Raw genomic sequence first — 20210 nt, forward strand, 5'->3', positions numbered from 1 at the left:
AAGCCACCCTTCCCCCTCTAAGAGACCTAGGACTGAATTTGCTTATGATACTTCTGATCAGGATTCTGAAATTTGTGTCTCCTCTGATGACCAGGATTTACCCTTATCTACCTATGAGGATTCTGATGGAGAAGACTCTATTCCCTCTGCTTCTCCCCTAGAGAATTTTTCTTTTGGTAAAACCTTGCATACTCTTAGGGAGTATTTTCTTTGGGAAAGCCAGGGTTACTCTGATTCTAAAAAGAGGCTTAGAGATTTCTTACTCCCTGTCTAACACAGGCCGCTACTTCTGCCAAAAATCCTACCCCTCAGAAAATGATGTTGATTCCTGATTGTGCTGAAAATAAGGATTTACAGGATTTCCTGCATTCTGCTGAACAGGTTGGAAAGCATACTTTGCAATGTGGTTTTGATTCACTAGAGGCATCTTGCAGATCATGTTAAAACTAAATTGCTGGATGCTTTGGCGACAAAGCAAAAGAAGTACTTAAAAAGATGGAGGAAAAGCTAAATCTATGCAAACTGTTAGATTTCTTACAAGTGCAGCCTCCTAGATTTAGTAGGCATTGGCCCTCAAAGCATTGGTCCTCTCCTGCCTCTTCCAGGCCTTCTCAGTTCAAACCCAGAACCAGCAGAACACCCAAGCTTCAGTCCCAGGGTACACACAGGACTAAGCAGTGGGGGGCTCCGACTTCCAAATCAGGGAGTAGTAAGACACCCCCAATGGTAAGCTGTCTCAGTGACTTAACTTTAAAACTTCCAAGCACTTCTCATCTGACTGCTCCTTCAGGGGGTAAGAATGCTCTGCAAGCAAAAAACTGGGAACTCATTACCCAGGACAAATGGGTTTTAAACAGTTTCCCAAGGATACAGATTTCACTTCCACACGTTACCCACCCCAAACGGTTGGCCAGATCTACCCCTATATCAGTGGGCAGAGGCTCAAAAGCAAGTACTCTCTCTTAAGATTAAAGGCTATTCAGACTGTACCAGAAGAGGAAAAGGGACAAGGTTTCTACTCAAGACTTTTCCTGGTACCCAGCAAAGACAACTCATGGCGTCCTATCCTGGACCTGTCTATCCTGAACACCTTTTGGTGATTCCAGAACTCAAGATGCTAACTCTTCAGCAGTTGCTTCCCATGATAGGCAAAGATGCCTGGTTGGCAACACTGGATTTAAAGGAAGCCTACTTGCACATCCCAATCAGGGAATCTTGCAGAAAATACCTATGCTACAAAGCAGGCTGCATGCGCTATCAGTTCTCTGCACTGCCCTTTGTCTTATCTACTGTGCCCAGGGTATTCACAAAGTGCCTAGCTCCAGTTATTGCATTTTGTAGGCAAAGATGTATTATAATATACGCATACCTGTACGATTGTCTAATTCAGGCAGAAAGCCAGGACATTATTCTGAATCTGGCATTTGTTCAAAAGGTGTTAACTTGTCTGGGGTACACCATAAACGAAAAAAAAATCACATCTGGTACCCTGTCAACAAATTATATTCCTGGGAGCAAGCTTGAACACAACTTCCCAGATGGCTTTCCTCACGCCAGAGAAACAAATTAATTTGACAACTTACTTCAAACTAGTGGCCACAAAAACACTGCTATCTGCAAGGCAAATACTGCAAGCCTTGGGGTTCATGGCCTCATGCATTCTACTAATTCCATATACCAGACTGCATATGAGGAAACTACAATGGTATCTAAAAAGCCTATGGTGTCAACATTCTCAGGATCTAGAAGCAATGATTCTATCATACCTTGCCTACAGTTAGAATTCCTTTGGTGGGCAGAGGCCTGCCACCAAAACAAGGGATTACCATTCACTCTACCCCCTGCCGCCCAAACCCTAACAACAGACGCATCAGACTATGTATGGGGGACTCACCTGGCAGGAAAGCGCATTCAGGGCAAATGGAACCCAAGTCAAATGCACCTGTATATCAATCAAAAAGAATTGTTAGCTGTACAGAATGCTCTGACAGCCTTCAAGGACCACACTCTTCCAGGACAATTAATGGTAAAGACAGACAACACCACTATGTGGTACATAAACAAGCAGGGGGGTACCCATTCTTACCCCCTCTGCAGACTAGCCATGGCTCTGTGGAACACAGCCTTGAGCTACCAAGTGCATCTACAGGCTCAATTCCTGCCAGGAAATCTAAATACATTGGCAGACGAACTAAGCAGAAATCACATGGACCCACACGAGTGGAAACTGGAACCAAAGATTTTCAACATGTTGATCAACAAATGGGGGACCCAAGATATAGACCTGTTTGCCTCCCCCCTCCCCAGAACTACCAATTGGACAAATTCTGCACAAGGACTCCCCACAAACAAGCTTGGAAAGTGGATGCTCTGTCCTTCAGCTGGAAAAATCTATCAGTTTATGCCTTTCCTCCTCTGCCTCTCCTCTCCAAAGTACTACTAAAGATCAAACAGGACAAACCAAGGATGATACTGATTGCACGAGACTGGCCACGCCAACACTGGTACCCCATCTTGAGCAATGTGTCACAGCTGGCCTCATGGCACCTACCTCAGACCCCTACCTTGCTGTCTCATCAGGAGAGCCAGATTCTGCACCCCCAGCTTCAAACCCTGAACCTGGCAGCCCGGCTAATTACCTAATCTCTCTATTACCGTCCCTCAGTAAACAAGTGTTGGATGTCATTTTGGAGACAAGAAGGCCTAGTATTAGAAAACTTATGCTGAAAAATGGAAAAAATTCTGTGGCTGGAACCAAACTCAAGGGATGGCCACTGCAGTGCCCAATTTACCTCAGATTCTTCAATACTTAACTGAGATGCTTCACAAGGGCCTTTCCTTTTCCTCCAACAAAATTCATTCCTCAGCCATTTCAGCTCATTACAACACAGAACCCACCCCTCTTTTCTCACTCACTGCTCAAGCAGTTCCTCAGAGGGGCCAAAAACGTAAGACCACCTGGGAGAGCCCCAGCTCCAGCCTGGGACCTTAATTTTGTATTGGAAAAACTCACTCTTCCTCCTTTTGAGCCAGCTGCAACTGCAGAGTTAAAATTCCTTTCTTGGAAAACAGCTTTCCTTTTAGCAATCACTTCAGCAAGAAAGGTATCTGAATTACAGGCCCTTATGGCAGTGGAGCCTTTCATCATGTTTCATGCGGACAGGGTGTCCCTCAGGACCAATCCCTCCTTCATGCCCAAGGTGGTATCCAGTGTGGCTCTTAATCAGTCCATTCATTTGTCAACCTTCTTTTCTAATCCACAGAACAAAGGGGAACGGATACTGCACTCCTTAGATGTGCACAGACAACTTAGATATGACTTGAACAGGACTAAATCTCAAAGGAAATCTGAACAACTGCTGGTGGCATTTGCTGCAGGGGCAGAGGGGAAGGCTATTTATTATTGTCCACAACTTGTCTGGGTGATTAAATATTCTGGATCTGAATGTAAAACTACAGAGACTAAAAAGATTTTCACAGCTTGTATCTTGCTATCAAGTGTCCATCAACTTGAGCTTTTGGTTTCCCAGTTTTTGTATTATCTTTTGTTTAGTCTCTTCCCACATATCCACAGCTGCCATAACAGAAATCATTTTAATCCATACACCTAAATATTTTTATTGTATCGCCATAAATATAGGTATTGCTGAACCAATTTGTAAGTATATAATTTATGCCTATAGCCTTTGTTTTATCTTTATTAATTTTATGTCCTGAAAAGTCTTGAAACTGTTTCTGATGCACAACACCAAAATTTCCTTTTCTAGATTTATCAAGTACAAAATAATATCTGCAAATAAAGCTAGCTTTTCTTGATTACCATGCCAGTTTTATATCCTTGTATTTCTGAGTCCCTTATTTCTTATCCTGATAGTTATTAATGTAAAGCTAATAACAAAGGAGAAATAAGACACCACTGCCTAATTCCTGGCTCAAACACAACTTATCCAAAAGGAACTCTCCCACTTTATTTCTTCCCTCATATCCTTTATATATCCTTCTAATTAACTTTATTATTGTATCAAGGAGTGCAAATATGAACATTGCCCTACTCATAAAATCCCAGCTTACTGTGATGAATGCTTTTTCTGTATCAAGACCCACCAACTATTGTGGTATGTTCTTATTTTCTGCTTCTCCCTGGTTCATCATTGTTTTATTAATGTCTGATTTCATTTACTTTCTCTCCACAAAACCACAGTGATCCATCTATCAGTATCGGCATCGCTTTTGCCATTTTGTTAACTAGTGTAGACATGAATACTTTATAATTCTGGTTTAAAATTGAAATGGATCTATATGAAGCTGCGTCTGATGGGTCTTTACTGTAAATGGGTAATGCAGCCACAACAGCTTTCTTCCAAGATGCTGGTGTTTTCCTACCTTTTCAAATACCGTTAAACAAAATCTTCCGGATCGTTTTCACTTTTTCCTCTGAATTCCAAACTTCCACAGGAATACAATCTGTTCTTGGAGACTTCCCTGCTGATTGATTATACTTCGCTGTTATGTTATTTCCTTCTATCTTAACTTTTAGTTGTTGAGCCTCATCTTCCTGTAATCTTGACATAATTAAGTTTTCCATAAATATTTCCATTTGTGCTCTTTCTTGGCTTCCATATTTCTCTGGTTTATACAAAATTTCCTAACCTTTCCAAAATATATCTTGTACCACTATAGGATCTGTTGTTATTTTTCTTGTCATACACTCTGTACATTTGCTGACAACCCTTTTTACTTTCTTTTGCCTAAGTCGTTGTGTTAAAGTCTTTGCTCTGGAGGGGTTATCAAAAAAATAGTTGCTTTACCACTACTCTTTATAAACTCATGCATGTTATCCAAAAATAACCTTATTTTCTCTTTAGCAGTTTCTAGTTACTCCTCCTCCTCTTGTTCTTTGAGATTCCACCTATTTTGTAGTACTTTAACCTTTGTCGGCCCCTCTAAATAATTCCTATTGCTTCTTAACCATATCTGTTTTTCTTCTTTCTTTCTCTCTTACTCCACACTATTCCTTCAACTCCATTTTCATTTTATCCCACTCACTAGCTATCCCTTCTAAAGAAATGTCTGTCTTTTATTTTTATGCTTGTATAATTTCCACTAACCATTCCTTGAATTTGTATATTTTTAACAAGTAGGTAGTATGAAAGCGCCAGTCCCGCATTTTTACTGCATTGTCATGCATTTTTATCTTAGTTTCTATTGATGCATGATCTGAAATATGTGGATGTATGTCGAAGTTTTCAATTAAATGCACATGCTCCTGTGAAATATAAAATGTTAAGTTGTCTATCCTCGGCTCCGACTCGCCATCTTCTAAAGCTCGAGAGCTACAAACTGGCTCGAGACCTCCCCATATCCCATGATGCCTGGCGCTAGATACCCAGATCTCGTTTGCCGCTTCTGCTGCGAGGTTGCTCTACTGGCTCAGGTCGTATAAAACTTCTATATTGTCTTTTTTCTATCACAATTTAGTAAATATTTAGAGTAGAATTATCGTTTAGTTATTTCCCTTATTTTGTATAAGTTTTTGTAGCTGAATCCTTGTCTTTTTTCTTCAGAAACTCGTTTTATTTACAGAGTTTCCCCTCCCCTTCTACTTCTCCCTTTTTCCTCTAAGGTTTTCCGTGTAAGTTAGAGGATAACCTTATCTCTAGGTGTCCGTTTGAGTTAGAGGATGACCTTTTTCTTCTCTATTTCTTTTAAAAAAAAAAAAAAAAAAAAAAAATCTTATTATCACTGTTAGTTAGTTTGGCTATACTTATTACAGTTGTTGGTGTACTTTCGGTTCTGGTAACTTGTAGTGTACTGTTGTGTTAGTACCTTAACCTTTATGTGAGTGTGTTTTTCCTTTGCCTGTCAGTATGTCCAAGGATCCTAAGTCGTCTGGATTCAAGAAGTGTGACTCATGCTGTCAGAAGATGTCTCTGACAGATGGTCACACTTCTTGTGTTTATTGTCTGGGCGCAGAGCACCTGCAGGACTCTTGCTCCATTTGCCATGCGTTCAGTCCAAGAGTCCTGCAGGAGCGCAAAAATAAATTGATCCTTAGAGGTTTACTTAAACCACAAGATTCACCCGCTAAGGCTCAGCTTGTGAAATCTTCCAAGGCACCTAAAACGTTGGCTCCCAGTTCGGAGCCGTCGTTGGGTGAATCTGTACCTTCCATTTCGGCTCCGGCTGGAACCGATGCTCCTCCCTCCCAGTCGACTTCGATACGCTCTTCGGAGCCTTCTGAGAGTCGAAAAAGGTCCAGGCCTCCCTCTCTGGAGTCGATACGCTCGGCTCCTAGATCGCCTCTGCTCCAATTGGAGCGTAGTCATCGCTCATCCCACTCTTCTCTGTCCTCAAGACTTTCGGACCATGACTTGGAATGAGTGGTCAGCAGACTGCTAAAATCTCAGGCCCTGGCTAAAATGTTGTCCAGCCCCCCTCACCAGGGGTCAGCTCCGTCCACGTCTGCAGATATTCCTCCTCTGACTCACCCTTTGAGCTTGGAGTTCGAGTCGTGGAACCGTCAGCTCCAATACCTGCTCCTTCGGTTCCGTTGTCGGCGCCGATCACCTCCATGGTTCCATCCTTGGAGGGATCTGGGCGCTGGGGCTCCCTTGTCGGCTCCGAGGAGGCGAGTGGCATCAGACCCTTGTCCGACCCCGCTCTCCCCCTCGGAGCCTTGGCTCAGGTGAGTTCAGCTCCCACATCGGCCTCAGAGCTTTCCCCCTCGGTGCGGGGGGGGATTCTGATTTCTTCTGAACCGGATCCCTCTCTCCGTTCCGATCGGGATCCCCTAACAAGGAGTCTAGGACGATGGACAGATATGGGAAGCGGATGTTTTCTTCAGCGACTTTTACCATGAAGTCTCCGAGTTACTTGTGCCACTTTACCCATCTACAGAGGGATCTCCTTAAAGAGCTTGGAGATACCCTTCAAGATCCATCAGCTGAGGGGGCCCAGGCCAAGGTTGCCTCCCAGCTGGCGACTCTTAATTCAGTGGTTAACACCTCCATGAGGCTCATTTCTTATGCAGCCAATGAGGCACGTGGAGACACAGGCACAGGCGTCGCTCTGAGGAGACACGATTGGATGCGGCTTTGTAACTTTGCGGAACCTTTCAGAGCGTCTTTCACCAACACCTCCTTTGATGGTTCCTCTCTCTTTGGATCTCAGGTGAAGGACACCCTTACCAGGTATGAACAGGAAGGCAAGACTCTCTCTGCTGTAGGGGTCTGTTTTTCCACTCCTTCCAGACCATATCCCAAGGGTCAGAAGAGTGGAAAGATGTGGTTCCGGAAATCCCAGGGAGCCTTGCCTGACACACGTAGTGAGTTTCCCTCCAGGGGCAGAGGAGGGAACAATAACAGATGCCGCCCTCATGGCAGAGGGGGTTCGCAAAATCAGGGCAGCAGAGAATCTTTCTCTGACAAACCCTTCCGGCATCCCTGAAGGGTTGCCCGGCTGTCCACCTCTGGAGGCAGTCAGGGGGAGATTATCGCTGTACCCAAGAGCCTGGCAAGACTTAACACAAGACAAATGGGTACAGTCTGTTATATCCGGAGGTTACAAAATTCCCTTCGTTTGCGTACCATTCTTGCCGAACAAGTCCCTTCCAGATGTTCCACCCAATCTAAGGGATCAAGCAGTTCAGGAGGTTGCAAAACTGCTAAGAAAAAGGGCCATCCAGCAAGTCCCAGCAGACCAGCAAGGATCTGGAATTTACTCAAGGTCCTTTTTGGTACCAAAAAAGACAGGGGACTGGAGACCCATTTTGGATCTCTGCAGACTAAACAGGTGTACAAAGAACCAAATTTCGGATGGTCACACTACAGTCCATTTTACCCTTTCTGGGTCAGGACAATTGGATGTGCTCCATAGATCTTCAGGATGCATACTACCACATCAAAATGGACAGGCACTCCAGAAGATTCCTGCGCTTCTGGCTGGGAGCCAGCCATTATCAGTTCAGCGCACTGCCCTTTGGTCTCACCACAGCCCCCAAGGTGTTCACCAAATGTATGGCAGTAGTTACCGCTCATCTGAGACGGCAAGGATTCCAGGTGTTTCCGTATCTAGACGACTGGCTCCTCACTGCTACCACCAGGCATCATCTTCTGCAAGCCAGAGACTATACCATACAGATGTGTTTCAGACTAGGTATCACTATAAATTTCGAAAAATCTGCTTTGTCTCCTTGTCAGTCTATCACCTTTATAGGCGCAAACTTAAATACAAAAGACAGGTCAGCCAGCCTTCCACCAGACGGGGTGTTAGTCATTCGGCAGCATGTCCAGGTCTGGTTAGGATGCAAGAGAATTCAAGCCAGGTTCATACTTCAAACCCTGGGTCTCATGGCAGCGGCAGTCATACTCGTCCCTCTGGCCCGTTTCCACATGAGGATTCTCCAATGGCTCCTTTACACCCAATGGTCCTTTCAGCAGCTTCCCATGTCTCACATGATTATCATTACAGAAGCATGCAAAAAGCACCTTGCGTGGTGGATGGTCTCCCCATCAGTACCCCTGGGCAGACCATTTGTACTTCCCCCTCCAGTTGCTATGGTAACCATGGACGCCTCCCTGATTGGGTGGGGGGGGGGCATTATCAGGGCAGAACAGTCCAAGGCACTTTGCAACCTCAGGAGTGCCATCTGCACATAAACGTCTTGGAGATGAGAGCCGTGCTTTTAGCGTTGCAAGCTCTTCAGGACTCTCTTCCTACCGGGACAGTTGCAATTCAAACGGACAATATGTCAGTTGTATGGTACATCACCAAGCAGGGCGGAACCAGGTCCTACCCTCTATGTCGAGAAGCACTCAGACTCTGGCAGTGGGCGATCTCTTCCCACCGGTTTCTGACTGCAACGCATATCCCTGGGAAATCCAACGTCATAGCAGACAGGCTGAGCAAGAGCTATTCTGATGCCTCTCGAGTGGTCTCTGAATCAAGTAGTGGCGGACCAAATCTTCCGCAAATGGGGGCAACCTTGCTGCGACCTCTTTGCCCACCCCCTTCAACAGCAAGTGCAGCAACTTCTTCTCTCTCCTTCCACATCCAGAGTATTCCCCCAGAGACGCTCTAGTCCACGATTGGCCTCAGGGACTTCTGTATGCATTTCCCCCGTTTCCTCTAATTCCCAAGCTTATACAGAAAGCTACCGTATTGGGTTGCAAAATGATCCTCCTTGCCCCGTACTGGCCTCAACAAATATGGATCTGAAGTAGTTAACTTCATTTGTCCATCAACCTATGGGTTATCGGATCCATATCGGATCCGAGCCGGCAGCTTCCAACAGCTAAGATCCAAGCTCCTCCCCCTTACCCATAATCCCCTGCTCTCCCTTCCTGACCCCAGATATTGTTTGCCGCAGTTCTCTCAGCAGCTTGATCAAGCTTCCAGGCATGGTGGTAGTTGGATTTGTGAGAAAAAATCTTCTTTTTTCCTAGTTTAAACAAATTTTTGTGTGTGTGAGTTAGCATAGTTCCTCAGTAGCATTAACATTTTTCTTTATCTAGTGTTTAGTTATCCTTTTTAGTGTTATTCCCTCCCCATCGTGTACGCATTAGGGTGTGTGTTTTGGGGCCTAGCGAGTGTGTTGTTTCTTTTGTAGGTATGGCGGAGGCACCCAAAACTTTCTTTTCAAAGTGTACCGAGTGTGGCCATAAGCTGTCCCCAGCGGATGGCCACACTCGGTGCATTTTATGCCTTGGGGTTGAACATCTTTCCACCGGCTGCACTATTTGCGCAGCGTTCAACCCCAGGACCCTCGAGGACTGGAGGTTGAAGCTGATTCTGGCGAGACTTCTGCCCCCGGACTCGGCTTTGTCATCCGGTCCCTCCGTAGCGACTGCGGCAGCGCCACCTGCTATTCCCCTTCCCCTGGCCGGGACTCAACCTCCCACCTTGGGCCAGGAGGAGAGGGAAGCCTTCGGAGACATCATGGAGATGCTTCGGATCAGGGGGGTGGTCTGCCCCAAACCCTTCCTCTGATGAGTCTGTGTTTCTGGAGGCGTTTGAAGCAGGCCCGTCTACCTCTTGGGTGTCCCCTCCCGCCGATCACCTGGTAGACCTGATTACTACCAGGGCATGGAAGGAAGTGAACACTGTGGAGCCCATTCCAAAGAGGCCGGACAAAATTCTCAGCCCCCCTTCGGACAGGTCATTTTGGAGCAAGGGAGCCCTGGTAGATGCCATGTTGGTGGCGGCTGCCACCAAAAGGGAACTGGCCCAGGAGAGTTCCTCGGTCCATCCTCCAGACAAGGAGTCTCGGACGATGGACCGTCTGGGGAAGTGGGTGTTCGCTTCAGCCACCTTTTCTGTGAGGTCGCTGAACTATATGGCACATGTGATATGGCTCCAGCGGGATCTTATCAAAGAATACACTGGGTCGCCCCCAGAGTCCATGTCGGTGGAGGACAAAGTGTACTCTACCCGAATGGCCACTCTCAAATCTATCTCCAATACCTCTATGCGGCTACTATCCCATGCCACAGAAGGAGCCGCTAGAGGTAGTGGAGCGGGCGTTGTCCTACGGCGACAGGCGTGGCTCCGTCATTGTGATTTCGCGGAACCCTTTAAGGCGTCGTTCGCAAATGCCCCGTTTGATGGTTCTGCCCTTTTTGGCAAGACCGTATGTGACACACTGGTCCAGAGCGAAAAAGACGGGAAGACGTTGTCTGCCATCGGAGTCCTCTTCTCTGCTCCCCAGAGGTCCTTCTCCAGGAACCAAAAGGGACAGAAGAAGATGTGGTTCCGGAAGTCTCAACAGTCCCATTTCGCTCCGGACCCCTCGTCCTTCAGAGGCAGAGGAGGACAGGGTGGACGCCGCCCTAAAGGCAGAGGGGGCCCGAAGAACTTTGGGTCCAGAGAACCTTTCTCTGATCGGCCCACGCAGCAACCCTGAGGGGTTACCCGACTGCTCCACTCTGGAGGCAGTCGGGGGGGGGGGCGTTTCTCGAGGCACCTGGCAGCTTGGGAGTCCATTACAACAGATCGCTGGGTGCTTCAGATCATATCCAGAGGCTACAAGACCCCTTTTCTCAATCCCCCTCTCAGTCCCCGAAGCCTCCCCGATGTCCCACCGAATCAAAGGGAGGCGGCAGCCGAGGAAATACTCCGGCTGCTAGAAAAAAGAGCAATCCAGCACGTCCCCCCAGACCAGTCCAGATCAGGCTTTTACTCCAGATTCTTCTTCAACCTTGCTGCGACCTCTTTGCCACCCCCTTCAACAGCAAGTGCAGCAACTTCTTCTCTCTCCTTCCACATCCATAGTATTCCCCCAGAGACGCTCTAGTCCACGATTGTCCTCAGGGACTTCTATATGCATTTCCCCCGTTTCCTCTAATTCCCAAGCTTATACAGAAAGCTACCGTATTGGGTTGCAAAATGATCCTCATTGCCCCGTACTGGCCTTGACAAATATGGTTTCCGTTCCTGCATCATTACCTTATCGAGCAGCCTTGGACTCTGGAACCAATTCCAGACCTTCTGATCCATCAATCGGGTGGGCTGCATCACTGCCTACAATCTTTCAAGCTCACAGCTTGGTTGCTGCACTTCCAACCCTAGCCAGGCTTCCGGATATCTCCCAATCAGTGCGTGAAATAATTTTATCATCTCACAAGTCTACCACTAGAAAAACTTACGCTAGTAAGTGGAAATGTTTTTCTTCCTGGGCAGAGGCTAAGAATATAGATCCTTTTTCAGCCCCTGTTCACCACATCTTGGAATTCCTCGCGGAGCTTTTTCATGCTGGCTCGCCGCTACAATTAGAGTGCAGTTAGCCGCAATCTCAAATTTTCACATTGGCCTTTCAGAAAGTAGTATAATGTCTCATAAGCTTTGTAAGGCCTTCCTCAAAGGAACCACTCTGCTCAGGCCCCCGGTTAGAGATCCTCCACCCCAGTGGGATCTGAATTTGATTCTAGCCTCTCTAATTTTGCCACCCTTCGAACCAGCGGCTTCCTGTTCGTTGAAGTTTTTATCGTGGAAAACACTTTTTCTGGTAGCAATCACTTCAGCCAGACGAGTTTCCGAGCTGCAGGTTCTTTGTACACGTCCCCCCTACCTAGTGTTCCACAAAGACAGGGTTGCTCTTAGGACTAATCCTTCCTTCCTTCCTAAGGTCTTTTCTGAGAACAACTTGAATCAGTCCATTGACCTTCCTGTGTTTTTTCCCAACCATTCCAACAGGGCGGAATATAAGTTACATCAGTTAGATGTTCACAGACAACTGCATTTTTATTTGCACAGGACTAAGGCCTTCAGAAAATCAGATCAGCTTTTCCTCTCTTATGCAGAGGGCAAACAAGGTATACCAGTATCAAAAGTAACTTTATCCAGGTGGCTGACTTCTATCATTACTTTTATTTATCAGCTTAGGAATAAACAATTGCCTGTTAAACCAAAAGGGTACTCCACCAGAGCATTAGCCACTTCGGTTGCTTTTCAGGCTAGGTTGCCCATGGAATATTTGTGCAGCAGATACGTGGGCAAACCCTCATACTTTCATCTCGCATTATATGTTGGGACGTGATTTCCAGGAGCAGAGCTGATTTTGGTTCCACTGTTCTGAAGAGTCTGTTCCATTGAACCACCCAGAATATTAGGTGCTAGGGATGCTGTCCCAACCAGCAAGAATGAAGGCGAGATAGACAACTTAGCATAAAGAAGTTATGTACCTACCATAACGTTCCATGTTAGTTGTCTCCTCTTGCCTTCTTTCTTGCGTCCCCCCTCCATCCCCCTATCCTACTAGACCGAGAAGAATTTTCTCTATAATATTGCTCAGGCTGAGACTTCTCTGGCTATCCCACTCTACCTAGTGGTCTTTATAGTTGGGCTTATGTATGTTAAGGATAGGATTCCTTCATTATTTTGTCTGCTGTTAGTCTTACCAAACGAGATCTGGGTATCTAGCGCCAGGCATCATGGGATATGGGGAGGCCTCGAGACAGTTTGTAGCTCTTGAGCTTTAGAAGATGGCCGAGTCCGGCTCCGAACCCAACCAGCAAGAAAGAAGGTGAGAGGAGACAACTAACATGGAACGTTATGGTAGGTACATAACTTCTTTTTCTGTCCAGTGTAGCCCAGTTACTGCACCTTTGGGGAATAATTTGCTAATTCTGTCAGAGTTCCTACTACTGAGTCCTAGCTTACATACCAAATATTTTCTTAAATTTCTTAAGAAATGTACTCTCTCTTGTTTTATTTTCCCTTCTAGTTCCCACTGATACATCTTCATTATTGCAAAGCAAGGTCCACTCCCCACTTAAAAACTGATTATTTCTCCTAATTTTTTTCAGCTCCATAATAGCAGTTTTTGGTAGAATGTAAATACATGCCAGCATAATCCTTCTCCCTTGCCAGTAGCCCCTTACTGCTACAAATCTATCATTGTTGTTTTTCCCCCCTCTTCTGTCAATATTGAGCCCATCTAACAATCAGTATAAGTACTCCCCTTTTCCTTTGTCCCCTGGTATTCTGATGGATATTCATTCTGAAATCTTTCTTTGTCAAATTCACATGCTCATTTCTTTCCATATCTGTCTCCTACAGCATTGCTATTTACAGTCTGCATTTCTTAATATAATTCCACTCTCTTTCCTTTTGTCTATGCCTACAAGGCCATTTACATCCCAAGATAGTATTGATAGAATAGCCATTATGTTGAAAAGGTATTGTGCCATTGTTCCACCTATTGTACATGACAATTTTGTATTGAATGTGTACTCCCAACTTTTGTCTTACATACACACACTGTTTGGCAGGATGATCTTTTGTCATCTCCATGTGAACCTAGGTCAGTGTAAAAACTTTTTACTTTACTGCAAACCCTGAGAAATTAATACCTTTTGAGAAGAGCCCCATCTCCTATTGACTGAAAACACACACAAATCTGTGCATTTTCAACCAATAGTTTAACCATTTAGTTAGGAACTATTACTGCAAATTGATAGCTGCTCCCATAGGTATTACCTAATCTAAAAGTATGGATAGTAATGCTGAAGTGCAAGCCTTTGTTTCCACTTGCACCAAATTACTGTCCGTTCTTTCCCTAGCTGTATTCCCTTCCCAGATGTAAAACAAAACAGCTTGTATGCTTTCCAAATGCATTAGCTTTTTTTACCTTAGAAAAAAGTTCTTTGGCTACCTTTAAATATAACTAGATTGTGCACTATTCTGTTAAATACATTAAAGCATTAAGGCTACTGGGGAGTATACTATCTACTGTTCACTTCCCAAAATTTTATTATTTTGTACTAAACTGCTTGGCATTTTACCTTAGGTTTCATATTTTCCTCAGCAGTTAATGTTTAGAACTCTCAACATTAGTTGCTTGCACTTTTGCAGACAGCTAGAATCCATGTAAAAGTAGTCGGTAGTGAAAAAAGCATTTAGTAACTGCAGATGCATGAAGGAATCTTTATCACTCAGGACACATTATACAAAATTTCCCTGGTCAGTTGCAGACTTCATCTCCCACTTTGAACATTTACTAATGGAAAAACAGATCAGGAGTGGTATTTTACATGCTTTTTTTAAAGTCTATTACTTACAAAAAAAAAATGTTTATAACTTAAGCAAAGGACTTTAAATTAGACATCCTCTCATCAAAACAAGAGAATTATTGTCTTAATTCTGCATATATTCAGTAGACTTCTACACCCCACCCCACCCAGCAGGCCAAGGTCACAGCATTATATTAACTTAAGGTAAGAAAGGCAGGACAGAAGCATGTTTGTTAATGTGTTAAACCTATGTTTTAAGAAAAAGTACTTGTGTACTTTAATATTTTTCACATATACAGCAGTCACTGAAAAAATGACCCCACATTTAAAATACCCTGACTGCATCCTATGGAAAACTGTTTTTAACGCAGTTTATGTATCATGAATTGTTTGTTAATATAATTACTACGAATGAGAATTGTTTTACTTACAGTTGCTTCTTTCTTTACCATTTAGTGTCCTCCTAAACCTTGTCATAAAGTGAGGTCTATGTCAGTGTTTAGCAGAGTCAACAATATTCTAGTCTTTCTCAGGCACTTTTTCTTGCAAAGTCGTATTTCACAAATGTGATTGTTGCTTTATTTGCTTCCATTTATTTCCTACTTTGTGTGTTGCTGGTCTTCATTTCTGTCATCATCATCATCTCCCAACACTAGACCCTGGTTGAAGTCCAAGGTATTTCTGATTCTTCTAGTCAACTCCTGTGTTTTTTTCTCTCCCTCAGTTATTTTCCTTTGGAACATTGGAAAAGGTTTAACTGGCAAAGTCTCTCTTTTAACTTTACTGTCAGAAGAATGAGAAGCAGAATCCCCTCCTTCTTGCTGGCTCACGTTTTGCTTGATAACCCTTTTTTCTTAATTTCCTCCTTACCGTATTATTCTTCAAAAAATGTTGTTGATACTCCAGGAAAAAATATTCTGAAGACAGCTGATTACAGTAGCTTGAATCTCACACCTGCCTGTTGACATTATATGATTCCTGGCATTAATCTTTTTCTCTTCTGTCTTGTGTATAGTAAATAATCATTTCCACAAACACACTTCAGTGGCTGATTTTTATTGCTTTTCCTTACTGCCACAGTTTTGTCAGGAGAAACACTTTCTGCTGATGCGATTGTATCTGTATTAATATAGGTCTTGTCTGATTTCTCGTTGCCAGATTTGGAGCAGGCCATCTAAGTGCCCTTTCATTTAACAAATCTTGTTGTGGAACACCAGTCCAATTGCTTATGTGTGCTTTTGTAAAATTAATGCAGTATGTTCCTTTCAGTTTGTCTAGTAAAGCAGAAAATCTCAGGTTTTCATTGTGCACTACATCATCTTAACTCCATTTCTGAAACCGCTTTTCTTGAGAAGCCTCGTATATGGCCAGCCTTTTCATCATTTCATCTTCTGAAGTTTATAGTTTTGTCAGTTTATCTGGTCTTCCAGTTCCAAAGGCTTGTGTACCACTTGTTAAGCTACTGACACTGTCTCTCTACTGACACTTCCTGTAGTATGATCATGTGGTATATGCAGGGGACATTGGGATGTGTTCTGTATGTTTTGACTGGTGTGCACTGCATGATCAGCGTAGTGGTTGAGTAGGAAATTGTTAGTTGCGGGAGGCGAAGTTGGTATTGTAAAGGTTTTTATGGCATGTTGAAGTTACGCCTGTTTGGATAGATTTTAGCGGTAGATAAGCTGGTGGAAAGGAGGTATATGTAGAAGTTGTTTGGAAATATAAGTCTAAGGTGGTAGTGGTGGTGGGGGTTGGTTGGTAAATTGTGACTGAGAGGTGTTTGAATGTTGAGGGATGTTTTAGAAGTTTGGTGATTGAGAAGGAGAAGTGATGTGGCTAAGGAACAGAAGATGATGGCCTATATGTTAGAGTGGTGTGCAAGAAAAAAAGAGTATTTATTTACACTTTGTTGACTAGGTTAATCCTACTATGCCAATGACATCTTTTTAGGGCAGCCCCGAGATGGTGGTCATACTGACTAGGGGAAATTTGTCAGAGCACTGGGGAAACTTTCTTTACTCATTTTATAAAGTACAGGGGATCTTTTAGATCCACTGGAGCCTCCACCAGCCCAAGTAAATGGCACTTTGATTTATTGTTTTCTCCATCCTTTGACATTATTAGAAAATTAATCTAACTACCAGGTATGGGAAAAGGACCCACAGCTTTCTGGTCTTCCCATTCCAAAGGCTTGTGTACTACTTGTTAAGCTACTGACACTCTCTATATATTGACACTTCCTGTAGTATGATAATGTGGTATATGCAGGGGGCATTGGGATGTATTCTGTATGTTTTGACTGGTGTGGACTATATGACCAGCATAGTGGCTGAACAGGAAATTGTTAGTTGCGGGAGGAGAAGTTGGTATTGTAAAGGTTTTTATGGAATGTTGAAGTTATGCCTGTTTGGATAGATTTTGAGGGGTAAAATCTGTATGTCTTGATGCTTGTTACATAGTGTGCAGGTGTTGAAGCAATTGTTGCGGTGGTTGTGAGGGATGGAGTATCCATTCATCCTCAACCCCTTTTTCACATTTTGCACGTGGAGTCAGGGTGTCACTTTCAACAGTGACAATCATCTCGAGCCAAGGTTATACAACTCTGGGTGGCTAACCCTGCTGTGGTAGTTCATCCGTACGACTCACTCACATAGACCCTCTTACCTATGGCCATTTTGGAGTGTCCAGTCCACCTACTGCATGTATTTGGAATGTGGGTGGAAACCGGAGCACCCGGAGAAGACCCACATGACCACACGGAAGACATGTAGACTCCACACAGACGACACCCCAGCCGAGAATTGAACCAGAGAACCTCTTGCTAAGAGGTGACAACTCTTAACTGCTGCATTGACATTTTATTTGTGGGTGGGAGATGGTGGTGGTAAAAGTGGAGACAAGAACAATGCGATGGGAGAGTGTGTTTCATTTGGTATGTTTTTTTGTGTGTATTGACTTTGATAGAGATGACTTTGCTTTAAAGGGGGATTGGATATTGATAGGAAGCAGGTGGAGAGAGAGAGGATGGAATAAGTTAGAGGAGGAGGGGGTGCTGGAAATTAGGGTGAGAGGGGAGCAAATCAGGCAATAGTACCCCAGTCAGCAAGAGATGGTCAGTGCACGCATACGTGCTAGTCTGAGGAGCAGCCAAACAGGGATGCAGACCAGGTGAGTAAATGCTCTGTTTAAAGATATTGTCCTCACTGAAAGGAGTACATTTTTCCCTTCTGCAGTTTTGACACAGAACTGAGAAAACAGGCTTTTGCGCAGAGTTATGAGAGCAGTGTTTCCATAGGTCAGTAGTTATTCAGGATGCCATCATTCTTTTGCATTGAAATTTGAAAAAGAGAGGAGAATTGAAGGTTATCAGTGCAGGAAAAGTTGGAATATCAAGGATTATTTCATATGAATAGCCATAGGGGCAAGCGACTCTGTAGAAATCCCTTTGTTGAATACCTGGCACTGCATATGACTTCTTTGAACACAGTTACATGTTAACATTCAAAACAGTGCTGCTGTTGTAAAGGTAGCTTTTCTGCTTAGAGTGCTGTTTCATGAGCTGTTAATATTTTAGCTTTACTGCATCCAGATGCCTTTTCCTTGGAAGTACCTGCAGATGGAATGGAGAGGGCTACAGGCTCACTTTTCTGTTTGCTCCACTGAGAGTGCCTGTTGGTAAGTGGTTAATATTTCAGCTTTACTGTTCCAAGTAGAAGGAAGATACCGGTCTTGAAGTACCCACAGATGTAGTGGAAAAAGGGGCTTTGTTAAAGGGTCAGTGTTCTGTTCTACTGGGAGTAATGGTTACTGAGTGTCTAATATTCCAGTTTTACTTTTCCAAGACAGCTGGATGCTTTCCTGTAGAAGTACCTAGAGATGGAAAGGAGACAGATCCCATATCTTCCTGGGATTTGTATTTCATCATAGAGATCCTAACAAGGCCTTCATATCAGCATTAGGATGTGTCTATTATCTGTCTTTGAAGCCTGGCATCCTGGCAGCTAATCACTTCAGCTAGAAGGTTCAGGCCCTTTCATTTACCTCAGCTTTAAGGATGGAGCTGTACTTTGAACAGCTCTGCCATTTATGTCTTGGGATGCAATAGAAACAAGTCTGAACTAGTGTCTGTCTGCCAGTTTTCTTTTTAACTACCAGGACAAAAGAGAAGGTCTTGTCTGCTGTCTTTCCACATCATGACCAAAGAATTGAGGAAATGCAACAATGTCTAAATTCCATTTGCTGTTCAAAGAAAAAGGTTTCGGTGGTCCAAGGTCACTGTATCAACATGGCTGTCAGGTAGTATGAGATACTGTTGTTTCAAAGGGGTGTGCGTTATATTCATGTCACACACAGCCTGTTCTGTGAAAGGAATAGCCACTTCCTTCCTAAGGAATAGTTCCATAGCAGATGATTTTGTTTGCTGCTGCCACTTGGTTAAGTCTGAATGTCTTCACCAAGTATTACAAGTTGATAGTATATCCAAGGAAAGATCCTCTTATGGGGCAACTGTGGTCAGAGACATATTCTCTTTGCTTGACCAATGTAGGTGTGCAGCTGATGACTTTGTCTCCCATGTTGCTGAAGATGGACACACTTTTTACCAACCTAATGCTATGGTAAGTGTTATAACTCTTGTTTCTGGCAAGCTAGAAAATGATTCTTACTAATCTGGCTTTATGGTAAGTTCATATTGTTTGTTTGTGACAAGTTAAAGTACTGTATCCTTCCATTTTGGGGCGGTCTGGAGCTCTCCAAGATGTTTTCTTCATTTTTCATTTCTCTTTGTATAAGTGGCACAGACTGGATACTCTGGTTCCTTAATAAATCTGCGGTTAGACAGGGAAAATTGCTGGAGCGTCTCACTGTTTGTAAATGCTGATTTTATGGATCACCTCTTGAAGTTCCTGTATAGCAAATGAAGTGGCACAGACTTCGGGCTATGTTACATATTTGAAGATGTAACCCATTCAAAGTGCTTCTTTTGGAGATCTGGAGTTTTGGTAGATAAACCACCCTGTCTGACTTGCAAACTGCTGTCATAATTAGTACATTGTTTTATTTTGTTTTGATAGGCATGTTTGCTTATCTCACTGCTTTTTCTACATTTGTTTTATATTAACGGTATCACATAACATTTGAAAATAAAATGTACTGTTTTCTTGTAGGATTGATTTTATCTTGTGTTCTTTATGCAGTCAGATATTTTTTTTTTTTTTACAGAATGAGAGTGGTGAACGAAGGAGGAATGAAAGCCAAGATTCCGAAACAAATGGGCGACCACAGACTAGCACAACACAAGTGGTGGAACAAGATGAAGAAGATGAGGAGCTAACATTAAAATATGGAGCCAAGCATGTTATCATGTTGTTTGTGCCTGTCACACTCTGTATGGTAGTCGTCGTAGCAACAATCAAGTCAGTGAGCTTTTATACACGAAAGGATGGTCAGCTGTAAGTTAATTCTTTTATTTTGTTCTTCTGAATTCATATCATATTTCCTTTCTCTTTTATATTTTATGATGTGCATGGGACAATGAAAAACCTGTGACAAAGTAGACCATTGCAAGTTGTCTTTAAAAAGCCCCGTGTTTCAATGTGAGGATAACACCACTGCTGGTAAACAGTACCCTTAAAGCTGATTTTGGAATGGTACTAGCTGGAGACATGGAATGCTGTTGGTTTGAGATTATACCACCACAGGTCC

General features: G+C 43.7%; 1 protein-coding gene across 6 annotated transcripts in view; it reads left to right on the plus strand.

The window, feature by feature from the left end:
- The window catches only part of PSEN1 (presenilin 1), a 1663637-nt gene that overhangs the window by 660583 nt on the left and 982844 nt on the right, over nucleotides 1-20210 (plus strand). For all 6 annotated transcript variants that reach the window (XM_044074674.1, XM_044074678.1, XM_044074677.1 and 3 more), the window contains one exon: nucleotides 19728-19957. In XM_044074674.1, the coding sequence (XP_043930609.1) occupies nucleotides 19728-19957 (230 nt within the window). The remainder of the gene's footprint in view (nucleotides 1-19727; nucleotides 19958-20210) is intronic.

This window comes from Protopterus annectens, chromosome 6.part0 (assembly GCF_019279795.1).
Source record: "Protopterus annectens isolate FY-2018-M chromosome 6.part0, PAN1.0, whole genome shotgun sequence".
Lineage (NCBI taxonomy): Eukaryota > Metazoa > Chordata > Ceratodontiformes > Protopteridae > Protopterus > Protopterus annectens.